This window comes from Gobio gobio (genome assembly GCF_949357685.1).
Source record: "Gobio gobio genome assembly, chromosome: 4".
In the NCBI taxonomy this organism is placed as follows: Eukaryota; Metazoa; Chordata; class Actinopteri; order Cypriniformes; family Gobionidae; genus Gobio; species Gobio gobio.
This window is the reverse complement of record NC_137100.1, coordinates 10,193,991-10,211,144: the sequence shown is the minus strand read 5'-3', so window position 1 is coordinate 10,211,144 and position 17,154 is coordinate 10,193,991. Positions and strand designations below refer to the sequence as shown.

At 40.7% G+C, this 17,154-nt stretch overlaps 1 protein-coding gene across 1 annotated transcript in view; it reads right to left on the bottom strand.

The window, feature by feature from the left end:
• Window positions 1-5,620, bottom strand: part of LOC307124811 (uncharacterized protein) — a gene marked incomplete at both ends in the record, with an annotated part of 35,407 nt that extends 29,787 nt beyond the window's left edge. Inside the window, 3 exons of the mRNA XM_079814259.1 lie at window positions 1,236-1,304; window positions 1,418-1,486; window positions 5,615-5,620. Coding sequence (XP_079670385.1) covers window positions 1,236-1,304; window positions 1,418-1,486; window positions 5,615-5,620 — 144 coding nt within the window. The remainder of the gene's footprint in view (window positions 1-1,235; window positions 1,305-1,417; window positions 1,487-5,614) is intronic.
• Between the last annotated feature and the right edge of the window lie 11,534 nt (window positions 5,621-17,154).

Below are 17,154 nucleotides of genomic sequence, written 5' to 3'. Positions count from 1 at the left end.
TCAGCGAGTGCAAATACATCTGTATGTACAGGATCAGATTGCCCTCAGGTAGCCCCTCGTTTAGCTATGAACTCTTCAGCAGCTCTGCACGTGAGATGCGGATTCAGTGCCGCCGGCCGCTCCCATCACGCGCTGCGCGTAGGGCACCACAAGAAAAGTTCAGCTATATAAAGTGACGAACGCAGCCACCACGGCCATCATAAAGTAATAACGCTTAGGGCATCAATAGACGACCAGCGGTGGCACTGTGCGGATGGGTCGCGCCATCAACTAGGCTTTATCGTTATTATCGCGGGAAGACAAATTCTTATCGTGGGAAGAATTTTTACCGGTATATCGCAAACGATAAGATATCGCCCATCCCTAACACACGTTATTTGAAACCATCCTATTAAACACGCATAATATTACTGTAATTTTAAAAATGTTAATATTTTTTCAAAAGTATTGATGCATTATTTATCAGAACTAGTACTTTTATTGTTCTTGTATCATTTTCATCAACAATATGAGTAAAATGATTCCCTTATTGTCCATTTGATTTGATTTATCCATGGCACAGGCATTTGATTCTTTATGTAGCCTAAGTAATGTTGCCCATGACTTGTTTGCATTTTAATTTCATTTTATTTATTATTATTTGTTAGGCAATAGATGTTTTGGGTAAAACTTTACAATACATTTGTTATTGCATTAACTAACATGAACTAACAGAGCAAAACTTTTGTTAATGTGAGTTAATAAAATATGTGAGTTGATGTTAGTTCACAGTGTGCACTAAATGAACAGATACAACACTGGATCCTAGACATGTTGAGATTAACGTTAACTAAGATTAATAATCCTGTAGTGTTGTTCATTCATTGTTAGTTCATGTTAGCTAACACTAACAACATGAAAACTTATTGTAAAGTGTTGTCTTTTTTTTTTTTTATAAAGAAAGTTAATTAATTTAATTTTTACAATCATATGATAGCCAATAGAATGAATGGCTACTGTACTGTATGGGTTTGATTTATGTTGAAGTGTTTGAGTCATGGCTTTTAATGAGGAGCCTTTTGTTTTTGTAATCAGGCTCTCAAAGTATATAAAATTTGGATTTAGATTAATCGGCCAATATATCAGTTATCGGCTTTCAAATATAAAGAACGATCAGTTATCGAACTCTGCCCAAATGTTTATATTGGTGCATCCCTAATTTTAATTTCCAAAAAGAAAAAAAAAAAAACCAATACCTTCTGTACTCTCTGTATCTCTGACTTCTGACTGGGACAGAGTGTGGAGGGATCAACCTCACAGAGAGTCTACAAAACATCAAATTAGACATGAAACAGTGATGTAAATATGTGAACAGCCTAGATCTCACACGTGTGTGTGCTTGGTTTGCTCATTCTCTTACAGCACAACTCTCACTTACCTCATGTAGACCCACAGTAAGAGCAGCACAATCATCACTGCCTGATGACAGCTGGGTCTGACGGCTTATCTGAACATATGAAATAAAGCGTTACATACAGAAACACTTCACCTAAAAACATAATATATGGAATATAGCAAAGGGATAATGTACAGTCAGCCAGTAATTAATACAAAATAACCATGGACAGGATAATCAGATAATCATACATAACTACCCATCAATAAATATTTGCACATGAAATATTGATTTGAGATAATATACAAGATTACAAAATAGTTCAATTTCAAATCAATATTTCAAGGTAATGTTAATGTCTTTTATGCATCACATTAGATGCGTGTTCATTATAGTATGTCATGTTGTGTGTGTGTGTGTCTTACAACAGTTTTATGAGGACACCGTTTTATGAGGACATCATAAGAACATGTTCTTGATGTTTGACTTTGACTCAGTGTGTTGTGTTAGTTTGACAGAAGTCTGGTCTATAAGGACACTAGTTTTACCGGGACACTGGTCACTAGACACATTTGGACGGCACCTGAGTTCAAGTATTTGGGTGTATGAGAGAGTGATACGAGACACTGCGTCTGTGCTAGTTGCACAGTAAGTGATCCTGACTCACTTTTTACACACAATCATAATTCAGTGACTGATAACTCTGGCAAACGATCTGTTTCTGAGCTGAAATCTGTTCTATTCTTTAAGGAATAACTCAATTATTACATTACCTTCTTGGAAACCTTTAGAGTTGCTGTATCTTGTTTGGTTTAATCTGATTCTTCTCAGTTATCATCTGGAAAAAAAGAAGAGCAAATAAAAATCTAAACAAAATAAAGACAAATAAATACTCATTTTAGTATTACATATTGAAAGCCAATTTCAACCGAGGGTCCTATTTTTTTCTTCTTCAATTATTATATATATTATAATAATTATAATAAATATTTTTCGATATTGGTATTAGCCGAAATGAGCTGTGAATTATGGGTTATCAGTATCGATCCTAGTATTCCATATGTGCACCACAGTGTCCCGGTAAAACTAGTGTCCTCATAGACCAGGATTCTCAAACTAACACAACACACTGAGATCCTTCAGTCAAGTCAAACATCAAGAACATGTTCTTATGATGTCCTCATAAAACGGTGTCCTCATAAAACTGGTGTAAAGCCACACACAACCTGACATACTGTAATGAACACACATGTAATGTGATGCATTAAAGCCATGAACATTAACTTGTAGGGCTGCACAATACATTGCTTTATCATTCATACCTATTCATGGTAGTGACATTGGAGTATAGCCCTATGTGAAGTCAAGTAGGCTATATGGATCATAGTGGATCTCTTATAGTGAAAACAGCCTAATAAACTGCTGCGGACTGTCATTAATTGCAATAAAACATCCAAATACAAAGAAAAAAATCTGTTTTGTAGCTTTAACCAGGAATAATTATATCTGATGTATACAGTAAAGACTATGCAGTGTTATTTTACAGTTGATTACTCTATATACCCTTATTACTGTTCCTAAATGCTATTAGACTTACCTGGAAAACATGAGGCACTGTTTATTTCATATTTTTGTTCCATTTTTGTATCTATGCTTGCAGTTTATTATTTTCTATGCAGACGCACACCCCTACAAAATCACACCAATCATTCTAGAATGATTAGTTATTTCCAAATAAAGCTATTTAAGTCATCTGGTGAAATTGTTTTTCATATTGCATTATATATTGCAGGGGAAAAAAACAATATTGCCATATCAGTTTTTTTAAATATTGTGCATCTCTATTAACCTGGGTAACATTTAAGCTTTAATATTACCTTTAACAATACTCTGTAAATAAAATATAATGTGCCAGCTTTATTAAACAAGTTTTAAATGACGAGCATCGCTGATTGTCTGTAAATAGAATCACTATAAGTGCGCTAGCACCGTTAGCATCAAGCGCTAGCTGCTTTCTAAGTGTAAAACGAGCTGGGAAGAGCTAACAGGACATGCACAAATAAGACAAACGGACCCACAGGCTATTAGAGAAGCATTATAACATTATTAAACAGTGTTATAACTTACCTTTAAATAACAGTTGCCTTCATCAGGTCCGCAGTCCTCTCATGTCCAGTCCAAACAGGAATTAACTTGCCCCATACACCTCTGACTACACCACACTTATCATAATATAAACGGGATTTTATCATATAATTAATATATTACTTGCAAAAATACTTAAATAATTAGTATTTTGCATTATGTTGCTTATTATACAGACTTATGCTGAAGCTGAATGAAGCTCCGCCCACCGGCGCCATCTTGTTTTCACGATTTCCCGCCTACCGGAACCGATCTGTCCAATCAGAGGCCTCAAAACTTACACTTGTGTGTATTATGCAAATTTTTGATGACGCAGGTGTTATACCGGGACCTGGCTCCAGGGGCGCACTCCCGAAATCAGGGATACACTGTGTATAGTAAAATTTCAGGGTTTTGTGGTATGTAAGGACATCGCGCCAAAATTGGAGAGGGTGCTTCTGGGACATAGTAAATGACATCCACACTGCCGGAATTATGAGGACATGGCCCCTGTCCTCATAAACCCAAATGTCCCCGTAATGCTGGTGCGTATTCAGGTCAAAAGTCCTCGTAAACCACAAAAACAAACACACACACACACACACACACACACACACACACACACACACACACACACACGTACGTGTGTGTATAACCATTTATATATTTTATATAATGTTGCCATACTATTCAAAATCGATAGTAAAATGAAGAAAATTAAGACATGTCGCACACAACAGATTCAAAACGAATTGATAATTACACCATGAGAAATAATGTCAGTCCCTCAGATCGTCTGAAAATCACGTTTGACAAATCATTTTGCGCTTGTTTCCATGATGCATACTATTCCTTAAACATATAATTCAACATTAATACAACAAACAAACCCACCTCATTTTGAGCCCATCTTCAGTATAAGCATCAAATCATGAAAATACCAATGGAGCAAGACATTTTCGTGGAGTGTTATCCATAGAAATACATTTGAAGCTACTTCCGCTTAGGGCAGGGTAGGGCAGTTCAGGTGAGATTAAACCTGTATCTACGACCTGTACACATAGGAATAGTCGAGTAACTTTGCCTAGGTGGAGTCAAGCCTGCCGCACTCCTGTAACTGAAGCTTACCCGCCTCGATCGCCCCCAGGTTGTTGGTCCCAGTATATTATCAGGGAGCCAAAGTCTCAAAAAGGGGTTGAACCATAGGGTTGAACCCTATGGAGGACAAATGACTTAAGTATAAATTAATAAATTAATAAATACTTAAATGCAGAATTAAATAAATAAATAAATAAATACATAAATGTAGAAATACATAAATAAATGAATGAATTAATAAATATATGAAGAAATAAATATATAAATACATAAATGAATGAATAAATAAAAAAATAAATATATAAATAAATAAATGAATAAATAAATAATTTAAGGCTGAAATAAAAAAATAAATGAATAAATAAATGAATAAATAAATAATTAAATGCTGAAATAAATAAATACATGTATAAATAAATAAATATATTAAGAAATAAATATAGAAATACATAAATAAATGAATAAATAATTAAATGTTCAAATAAATAAATAAATGCAGAAATAAATGTATGAATAAATAAATAATTTTGTCAAAAGTATAATTTTGAATTGTACTATTTTTGTATAATTTGTGTTATACTATACTTTTTATACATTTATTTATGTATTTCTACATTTATTTATTTTTACATTTATTTATACGTACGTATGTTAATGCGGTAGGCGGTCTTAACCTCTCTCAATGCAGGATTGGTTAAACAGGATCGTCCTGTCTTTTACTGTCTATGGGTGCGTATCAATCAGCTCCCTAGCTCAGTAGTCAGGGCACTGATCAGGACATAAGTCAATGGGCTGACTCCCTGATCAGTGCCCTGACTACTGAGCTAGGGAGCTGATTGAAACGCACCTATGCGTCGGCTACGGCTGTTTTACTGTGGATGCTAGTTTTGTCAAATATGGCGGGTTTTTTAAGTAGCCTACCATTGCTAATGATTTGCGTTTGATAGCAAATTATATAGATCATGTGTGGTGTACCAGTCAGTGCCAAAACCTCTCTACCAAGAAATGAAAAACTACCTGCATGATCTCATTGCACAAGGATGGGCACAGAAATCAAACTCACCATATGCCTCACCTGTTGTGTGCGTCCGGAAAAAAGACGGCAGTTTACGTCTGTGCATTGATTACAGACAGCTAACTCAAACTCATCCTAATCGACAACCCATTCCCCGGGTGCAAGACATAATGGACAGTTTGGGGGGGGGGACTCCTGGTTTTCGGTTCTTGACCAAGGAAAAGCATATCATCAGGGCTTCATGGCTATGGAGAGTCGACCATTAACAGCCTTTGTAACACCGTGGGGCTTGTATGAGTGGGTCAGGATACCTTTTGGCCTGATGAATGCGCCTTCGGCTTTTCAGCGCTGCATGGAGGAGTGCTTGGAGGAGATAAGGGATAACATCTGTGTTCCCTATCTGGATGACACGTTAGTTTTCAGTAACACCTTTGAAATTCACGTAGAGGATGTGAGAAAAGTCTTGCAAAGATTGAGGCAGTATGGAATAAAGTTTAAGCCTAGTAAATGTGACATACAGCTGCTGTGACAGACCTGAAAGAGAAGAGACCTAGTACAGTTGGGCAACTGAGGGCAGTCATGGGCCTGTTGAGTTACTATCGACAGTATATAAAAGATTTCTCCCGAATTGTGGGACCCTTTTACGACTTGCTGAAACAAACTGAGATAAACAAAGAGGAGTGCAAAGAGACAAAGAATCGACAGTGCAAAGGAAAGAAAAGGGGAGTGCGTTCTCAGACACCAATCGTGTGGACGGACAAGTCTGGTTGAGCCACCTGTTCTAGCATTTCCTGAATTCTCACAGCCATTCGTACTTCATACCGATGCTTCAAATCAGGGACTTGGAGCTGTTTTGTATCAAAAACAAGACGGAAAGCTTAGAGTCATCGCGTATGGGTCCCGGACATTGACAGCTGCAGAAAAGAAGTACCACCTCCACTCTGGCAAACTGGAGTTTCTTGCCTTGAAGTTGGCTGTCACCGAAAAATGTAAGGATTATCTGTACTATGCCCCCACATTCACCGTGTTTACTGATCATCCGCTCACTTATGTCCTGACCAGTGCAAAGTTAAATGCGACAGGATGTAGATGGGTGGCAGAACTTGCAGATTTTAACATCAAATACAGTCCTGTGGAGGAGATCAGACAAGCACAGCGAAATGATGACCACATTGGACCCGTTTTACAGTTTAAGCTGTCCGACAAAAAGCCAACAGGACATCTGTTCAAGACTTTGAGTGTACAAAGTAAATGTTTACTGTGCAGTTGGGACAAACTTTTTGTTGGAGACGATGGCATCTTCCACAGAAAGACGAACACCCAAACACAGCTGATCTTACCTGCGAAGTATAAGCAACATGTGCTGACAGAATTACATGACAACATGGGTCATCAAGGCCTAGATCGGACAATGTCATTAATCAGAGAAAGGTTCTATTGGCCACGAATGAATTAGATTAGATTAGATTCAACTTTATTGTCATTACACAAGTACAAGTACAAGGCAACGAAATGCAGTTTAGGTCTAACCAGAAGTGCAATAGCAGCAAGTGCAGGATATACAACGTTTGCATAAGTGCAGGACATGGATATGTACTGAGTATATATAAATATATCTATAAATAGAAAGATGGTTATTACTATAAACAGAATTTACAGGTGAATATGTACAGTGAATAATATACAGATGGTTATTACTATAAACAGAATTTACAGGTGGCTATGTACTATGAATATAATATAATATACAGATGGCTATTACTATAAACAGAATTTTACAGATAGAGGTATACAATGAGATGTTAGGCTAAAATGAGGAATATGGTAGTGGATTAAGGTAGTGCAATAAATTATGGACAGAAGCTATCCGAAAAAAAAGTGTAAAAGTGCAGTGGAAAGTGATTGCATATTACAGTTAGAAGTACGGTGCAAAATACAGATGTAAACAGTTGGTACTGTAAATAACAGTCGGCAGTGCAAATGAGCATCATCCAGTTACGGTGTGGTAGTGCAAAATGCATAAGTAAACAGTTGTGACTGTAATAACAGTCGGTAGTGCAAATAACAAAGTGAAGGCGGATGTGAGGTAGGAGAGTTAGCAGTATATGAGGGAAGTGGATCAGCGGGGGTTTGAGTTCAGTAAAGAGACAGCTCTGGGGAAAAAACTGTTCTTTAGTCTGCTGGTCCTGGTCCGGTGGATCCTGAAACGCCTGCCGGAGGGCAGGAGAGAAAACAGTCTGTGGGCTGGGTGCGAGGAGTCCTTGAGGATGCTGCGAGCTCGATGCAGACAGCGTTTCCTCTGGATGTGCTCGGTGGCAGGTAGTGGAGTCCCTGTGATGCGCTGGGCAGTTTTCACCACCCTCAATTATGATGTTGATCATTATGTGACCAAAAGTTGTGTTTGCCTGAAACAAAAGAAACCATGTAAAGAGACCAGAGCACCTCTCCAAAACATTGTCACTACTCACCCATTTGAGCTTGTTTCCATTGACTTCTTACACCTGGATAAATCTAAAGGAGGGTATGAGTATATCTTAATCGTAGTTGATCACTTCACACGATTCGCACAAGCCTAAGCAACTACCTCAAAATCGGCTAAAACTGTTGTTGACAAGTTGTTTAATGACTACGCTCTGAAGTTTGGGTTCCCGCAAAGAATTCACCATGACCAACGAGCAGAGTTTGAAAACCAGCTGGTTGCACAGTTGAAGAAAAGTTTAGGAGATGCTGGATGTTGTCCAACACCAGCAACCTGTGGAAGAAAACAGTGATTCAGATAACACATACTTACCAGTTGTCCAGCCCAGCGAACCTGAAAAGGAAAGAAAATAAAATGATCCAGAGATGATGACAAATGATTGTGAAACGACAGCCCAAGTGGAAAGGGAAGGTGTATCTCAACAGGAAGTAGATGTGACGGGGCTGGAGCAACCTGTAGCAGAATTTGACAATTCGGCAGATATACATGCAGCCCCCAGTGAAATTAACAGTGAAGATTGACAGGGGTACAGATGGCCTAGGAGAGAAAGGAGAGTACCGAAAACATTCACGTATGATTATCTGGGTACTCCAGCATGCTATAACATACAGCAACCAAACACAATATCAATTCACCCCACACCATTTGAAATGCAGAACCTTACATCATGGACTTACCCAGTGTCGCAGTACCAGCCAGTATATTTATATGCATCCTAACCAGAGTTGAAATAGAGTGAAAAAAAGGGGTCACAGTTAAAAAAAATAAAAGACTAACGACTATGTTAATGTCCAGTATATTCATTTATTGAAGAATAGAAATTCCAGTTAATCTGCAGTGCATACGTAAATTAAAAGTTTCACCCTAAAAAAAAAAAAAAGGTTAAGAAACACGAAACAGAGTAATTTCGGGACGACATTTATTTTCGAAGGGGAGAGTGTGGTGGTTACAAAAAAATAAGTAAATAAATATGTGAAAAGACAAGAGAATGTATTTATAAAATGTTTTTTACATTGGATATTAAGTTTTCCTGCGGGGGGGGGGGGGGGGGGGGGGGCTACTCAGACAATACACAGACTCTGATGTATGCTGATCTGATCTATGAAGTAGCAGCAGCTCCGTGTCCTGTGTTTGATTCATATTTATATCTCCCCTCATCAGGTATGAAACACTCAAATGCAATAAGAGTATGTTCATGACATGTCAGAGTTATGATGTATGTAAATGACATCCTTTAGAGTAAATGAGTTACTTTTGCTGAAGGTGTAAAAGTTTCCTTCGAGTTTCGTCTGTATATTGCGTGTGCTAGTTATGCATCTCATGCTAATGATGGAGACCAAGTGGTCTCAGAAAATGCGTAATAGAGTGAAATGACAAATGTGATGTGTTTTGGGTAAATAAGGCAACAGTTATGAGTTGCAGTTTACTGTGCTTTCAAAGGAGATGCAATTCTCATTCAAGTGTAAAACATGGGAAAACGTTTATGATATGTATGTTATATATTAAAATGTTATAAATGTATATTATATTATATATGTTCATTTGTGGACAATAGTCAAGGTAAACATGTATAAGTGATTATTTTTTTGTACATTGTGACTTGATGCTCTGTCATTCAGTGACATAAAAACATACTTGAACTCTTTTGAATGTTTATAGAGACAATACACAGAGTCTGATGTTGAAGTAGCAGCAGCTCCGTGTCCTGTGTTTGATTCATAGTTATATCTCCCCTCATCAGGCGGTTAGGGTACTACACATGCACCAAGCGTCTACCTTCTGTTTCGTTTTGAACGTGTAGCCGATGATTTAGTTCAGCTCAGTGCTGATATCATGGATCTAGACTTGGATCGAGAAGGGTCTGACTGCAGAGCCGCAGTCTATGGTTTAATGCTGCCTTCACGTGCTATCGGAAATGTCCTACTTCCCACTTCTGAAATTGTGATTATGAGCTCATTACATTAAAATTTTGACTTGAGAGGGCGTTCATGTCCCATCTTTTAACTATAAACTCAGGGTTTTTCCTGGGTCAAAAATGGTCTTCGGTGGTGGCTGACAGACATGGTCATCCTACATACACACACACACGCACAGTAAAAAAGTACCCTACCCACGTGATCTGCAAGCGCAATACTGACAATACATTTTAAATAAATGCAAAGAAAGTATGTAATTTTTGCTTTTCTTATTTTGATACCTTATTTTTACACTATTAACAGATAATTGTTTTGGTATATAATCATATCAATATTTTTTTTTTAAAAATGAACAAATAGCCAAATTTTTTGCCATATACAATTTCATAAAATTATCAGCTAGCTAATAACAATTTTGTTCTGGGTTCACCTCACTCCAGTCTAAACTAAATGATTTATAGGCTATTTATTTTACTGCACATTGTGAACATAAATAAGCTGAAAGACTGTGGATAATTAAAACTAACTCTTACACCCACTCTTGCTAAATTGGGTAAGCACACTTGTGTTCTCATTTCAGATGTGTTCAGAGTAAATGATTAAACTGATTTGTGAGTTCAGTGTTGGACAGATCAGTTGTTCTAACCAGTCTTTAAAATGACTCGGTTCAAAGGAGTCATTAGGTCACGAATTGGACATTAGCAGACGCGTTGTGTGCGAATCCCGTCTGTTAGAACATTGCGAAAGATTTGTCAACACACAGAAAACACTTCATAACCGGATAGGATTTGTTTCCCGTTTATTGAAAGTATGGTTTATGTCAGCTGGTCAGAGAAGAGTCAACATTTTTTGAGCGCAATTCACACCCAGCGGTAATTTAAAGGAAAACATCGTCTGATAGCGCCACGTGCAACATGGATTCGGTCTTCCGACATTTTGATTAACGTCCATCCATCCATCATCTTCCGCTTATCCGGGGCCGGGTCGCGGGGGAAACAGTCTAAGCAGAGATGCTCAGACTTCCCTCTCCCTAGCCACTTCCTCCAGCTCTTCCGGGGGAACCCCGAGGCGTTCCCAGGCCAGCCGGGAGACATAGTCCCTCCAGGGTGTCCTAGGTCATCCCCGGGGCCTCCTCCCGGTGGGACGTGCCTGGAACACCTCCCTGGGAAGGCGTCCAGGAGGCATCCGAAATAGATGCCCGAGCCACCTTAGCTGGCTCCTCTCGATGTGGAGGAGCAACGGCTCTACTCTGATCTCCTCCCGAGTGACCGAGCTTCTAACCCTATCTCTAAGGGAGCGCCCAGCCACCCTACGGAGAAAGCTCATTTCGGCCGCCTGTATCTGGGATCTTGTCCTTTCGGTCATGACCCACAGTTCATGACCATAGGTGAGAGTAGGAACATAGATTGACCGGTAAATCGAGAGCTTTGCCTTACAGCTCAGCTCCTTCTTTACCACGACAGACCGGTACATCGACTGCATTACTGCAGAAGCTGCACTGATCCGTCTGTCAATCTCCCGTTCCATCCTTCCCTCACTCATGAACAAGACCCCAAGATACCTCAACTCCTCCACTTGTGGCAGGAACTCTCCACCAACCTGAAGTGGGCAATCCACCCTTTTCCGACTGAGAAACATGGCCTTGGACTTTGAGGTGCTGATTCTCATCCCAGCCGCTTCACACTCGGCTGCAAACTGTCCCAGTGCCCGCTGAAGGTCCTGGTCTGAGGAGGCCAACATGATAACATCATCCGCAAAAAGCAGCAACGAAATTGAATGGTCCCCAAACCGGACACTCTCCGGCCCTTGGCTGTGCCTAGAAATTCTTTCCATAAAAATTATGAACAGAACCGGTGACAAAGGGCAGCCCTGCCGGAGTCCAACATGCACCGGGAACAGGTCTGACTTACTGCCGGCAATGCGAACCAAGCTCCTGCTCCGGTCGTACAGGGACCGAACAGCCCTAAGCAGGGGGCCGCCGACCCCATACTCCCAGAGCACCCTCCACAGGATGCCACGAGGAACACGGTCGAATGCCTTCTCCAAATCCACAAAACACATGTGGACTGGTTGGGCAAACTCCCATGAACCCCCCAGCACCCTGGAAAGGGTATAGAGCTGGTCCAGTGTTCCATGCCTGGGACAAAAACCACACTGCTCCTCCTGAATCCGAGGTTCCACTATCGGCCGAATTCTCCTCTCCAGTACTCTGGCATAGACTTTCCCGGGGAGGCTGAGAAGTGTGATCCCCCTATAGTTGGAACACACTCTCCGGTCCCCCTTCTTGAAAAGAGGGACCACCACCCCGGTCTGCCAGTCCAGAGGTACTGTCCCCAACCGCCATGTGATGTTGCAGAGGCGTGTCAGCCAAGACAGCCCCACAACATCCAGAGACTTGAGGTACCCAGGTCGGATCTCATCCACCCCCCGTGCCACAGAGGAGCTTTTTAACTACCTCGATGACTTCAGCCCGGGTGATGGACGAGTCCTCCTCCGAGTCCCCAGCCACTGCTTCCTCAACGGAAGACATGTCGGTGGAATTGAGGAGATCCTCAAAGTATTCTTTCCACCGCCCGACGATATCCCCAGTTGAGGTCAACAGGTGCCCATCTCCACTGTAAACAGTGTTGGTAGGGCACTGCTTCCCCCTCCTGAGGCGTCGAACGGTTTGCCAGAATCTCTTCGAGGCCAACCGATAGTCTTTCTCCATGGCCTCACCGAACTCCTCCCAGGCCTGATTTTTTGCCTCCATGACTACCCGGGCTGCAGTCTGCTTGGCCTGCCGGTACCTGTCAGCTGCCTCCAGAGTCCCACAAGCCATCCAGGCCCGATAGGACTCCTTCTTCAACTTGACGGCATCCCTTACTTCCGGTGTCCACCCCCGTGTTCAGGGATTGCCGCCTGGACAGGCACCGGAGACCTTACATCCACAGCTCCGAGCGGCCGCAGCGACAATGGAGGTGGAGAACATGGTCCACTCGGACTCAATATCTCCAGACTCCCTTGGGATCCAGTCGAAGCTCTAACGGAGGTGGGAGTTGAAGATCTCTCTGACAGGGGGCTCGGCCAAACGTTCCCAACAGACCCTCACAGTACGTTTGGGTCTGCTGAGTCTGTCCAGCTTCCTCCCCCGCCATCGGACCCAACTCACCACCAGGTGGTGATCAGTTGACAGCTCCGCCCCTCTCTTCACCCGAGTGTCCAAGACATATGGCCGAAGGTCTGATGACACGACCACAAAGTCGATCATCGACCTCTGGCCTAGGGTGTCCTGGTGCCACGTGCACTGATGGACACCCTTATGCTTGAACATGGTGTTCGTTATGGACAAACCGTGGCTAGCACAGAAATCCAATAACAGAACACCGCTCGGGTTCAGATCAGGGTTCCTGATCAGGGTTCCATTCCTCCCAATCCCGCCCCTCCAGGTGTCACTGTCATTGCCCACGTGGGCGTTGAAGTCCACCAGTAGAACGACGGAGTCTCCAGTTGTATCTCCAATAAACAAAGTTACAAAATGATTACTTCACAATATAAAAAATGTAAAAAACAATTTCTCTTTTCAAGTAGCATGTTAACAAAAAATGTTTCTCCTCTTTAGTGCACTTCTTTTCAGGATTTTTTTCTTAAATAAACAAAGTCACAAAGTTTTACATACAACGCTCCTCTTTCTCTCTGCTGCCATTCTCCGCCTCTGACTGACTGCTGTTAGAAATGCGCGGCTGAGCGGCGCGCGCGCCTGACTGCTGGTGGTAGCGCTAGTGGTGAGTCACGTGACGGTACAACACAGGAGAGGGGGAGGAGAGCAGTGTCGAGCACGAGCAGCTTGAGAGCTTGCTCTGCTCTGTGACAGCAGCAGCATTTTGACAAACACGGCCAGGTCGCAAAACGAGAGAAACTGAAACTTAAGTATCGATATTTTCACGTTGGTATCAATCAATACCGATACCAACGTTGGTATTGATATTATCGATATTAGTATCGATCTGCCCACCTCTACTTTCCAGCACCCCTCCCAGAGACTCCAAGAGGGCCGGGTACTCCGCACTGCCGTTCGGGCCGTAGGCACAAACGACAGTGAGAGACCTATCCCCGACTCGAAGGCGCAGGGAAGCGACCCTCACGTTCACCGGGGTGAACTCCAACACATGGCGGCTGAACTGGGGGGCTATAAACAAACCTACTCCAGCCCTCCGCCTCTCAACATGGGCAACTTCAGAGTGATAGAGAGTCCAGCCTCTCTCAAGAAGTGTGGTTCCAGAGCCCAAGCTGTGCGTGGAGGTGAGCCCGACTATCTCTAGTCGGTACCTCTCGACCTCCCGCACAAGCTCAGGCTCCTTACCCGCCAACGAGGTGACATTCCACGTCCCTAAAGCCAGATTCCGTGTCCAGAAATCGGGTCGTTGGGGACCTCATCCACGACTGTCGCCCGATCCACTATGCACCGGCCCCTTACGCTCCCTCCTGCAGGTGGTGAGCCCACAGGAGGACGGCTCCACGTGACTCCTTCGGGCTGAGCCGGGCCTGGCTCCAGGGTGGGGCCCCGGCTGCGCCATGCCAGGCGATGTCACGGACCTTGCTGTAGTTGTCATCATAAGGGTTTGTGTGTTTTGATTAACGTAATATGTGAAATATTACAAAGCTAAGACTGCTTATTTTGAAGACAGAGAGCGTGCAAGCTGGGGGAGGAGCGGCCGCCAAAAAAATTTCAATGTAGGAAAAACCCTGTAAACTAGTATTACGATGATTCCGATAGCATGGGAAGTCAGCATTACCCCATAGTTTTGCCCGCGCATGCACATTCCGTCGTGAGAGTTTTATGTCATCGCGATACATGTTACGGCACTGGAAGGGAATAATTTCATGATTTACCATATAGCTTATCAGGATTTACTATAGTTTATCACGATTTACCACGTTCTGATGTACCATGATTATAGCATGATTTACCATAGTTTACCATGATTTACCACATTCACGATTTACCACGTTCTAGCTTGATTTACCATGATTTAGTCAAAAAAGAAGGCTAACTATCTCGTCTTCGTTCCTAAGAAACGGTTCTGACTGGTTTGCCTAATACTGCATTGAGAGAGGTTAGGCCCGCCTACCGTATTACCATACCTACACATAAATAAATGTAGAAATGCATAAATAAATGTAAAAATAAATAAATGTTGAAATACATAAATAAATGAGTTAAAATAAAAATTATAGTTTAACACAAATGATACAAAAATAACACAATTAAAAATTATACTTTTGACAAAATTATTTCTTCATTCATTTATTTCTGCATTTATTTATATATTTATTTCAGCATTTAATTATTTCTTCATTTATTTATGTTTTTCTATATTTCTTCATATATTTATTTATTTATACATTTATTTAGTTATACATGTATTTATTTATTTCAGCATGTAATTATTCGTTTATTTATTTATACATTTATTTATTTATTTATTTCAGCAATTAATTGTTTATTTATTTATTTATACATTTATTTATTTATTTCAGCATTTGATTATTTATTTATTAATTTATACATTTATTTATATATTTATTTATTTCAGCATTTAATTATTTATGTATTAATTTATTCATTCATTTATGTATTTCTATATGTATTTATTCATATATTTATTTATTTATTTATTTATGTATTTCTACATTTATTTATTTATTTAATTCTGCATTTACGTATTTATTAATTTATTTATTTATATATACTTAATTAATTTCTCGTCCTCCATATGAACCTCTGCCATACTTTTTATTTGTGTTATTTTTTCTGTTAACGTTGACCCTAAGAACATGTCTGCTCTGCCGGAAATATTGCGGGGGAAAAAAATGTGGCCATTTTAGTGTATGCACCATAGACTGTAAAAATATATGCAGTTAAAATCCAAAATGATTTCTTTCACCTGAATGCACAATATTTCCCATTTGCAGATTTGGTTCTGATGTTATTGTGTTTGCTGTGGAGGAAAAGTTGGTGAGGAGAAGGCAGCAGAGGATTGGAAAGGACAGTAAAGAGAAGTGGAGAGGAGAGGAGAGGAGAGGAGAGGAGAGGAGAGGAGAGGAGAGGAGAGGAGAGGAGAGGAGAGGAGAGGAGAGGAGAGTGGAGGATTGGACAGAAGAGAAGAGTGGAATGAGGAGAGAAGAGTGAAGAGGACAGCGGTGGACTGAACAAGAGAGAAGAATAGTGGAGGAAAAAAGAGGAGTGAATTGACCAAGAAAGAAGAGTGGAGTGGAGAGGTTTGGAGAGGATTTGATTGAATCGGAGAGAAGAAGAGGGAAGAGGAGAATAGTGGAGAGGAAAGGAGAGGAGAGGAGTGGATTGAACAAGAGAAAAGAGTGGAGAGGAGTGGAGTGGTTGGAATAGGATAGAATAGGAGTTGAGAAGGGAAAAGAGAAGAGGAGAGGCGTGGAGGAGAAAGGAGTGGAGGAGAGGGGAGAGGAGTGAACTGAACAGGAGATGATAAGAGTGACAAGGAGAGAACAGGAGAGGACCAAGCAGCTAGAGAGAAAACTGCTCAGTAACTAGAGTTCGACCGATACAGATTTTTTAGTGCCGATGCCGATGCTGATGCCGATGCCTATACCGATTTTTTTTCATCCTCCTTAGCCGATGACCGATACGGGCTGCCGATTTTCTTGAGCCGATATTTGGAGCCGATACTGCTTTTTCTCCCTCAATTTACATCATAAAAATGACACAATGATCATGCTGATAACAATGTTCAAGTCTGAATTTAAAAAAAGGAACATTTATTGTACAAAAAAACTATATTTAACTATTTAACAAATAGTAAAAACAGGTGAGGTAGAACAAGTAAAAAAAAGAGTTCAGTGCTGAAAATCAATATTTAAGCATAAATAAAATAATTACACTATTGCACACCGTAGCAACAAGCAAGCAGGCTAATAAAGTGCACACTGACTGTACTATACTTCATTTTAAAAGTAACCAACTATTTACAACCTAGTCATTTAAAGGTCCCGTTTTTCGTGTGTTTTTGAAGCTTTGATTGTGTTTACAGTGTGCAATATAACGTGTTCATGTTTCATATGTAAAAAAACACAGTATTTTTCACACAATTTACTTATCTGTATACTGCTGTTTTCACTGTCCTCAAAACGG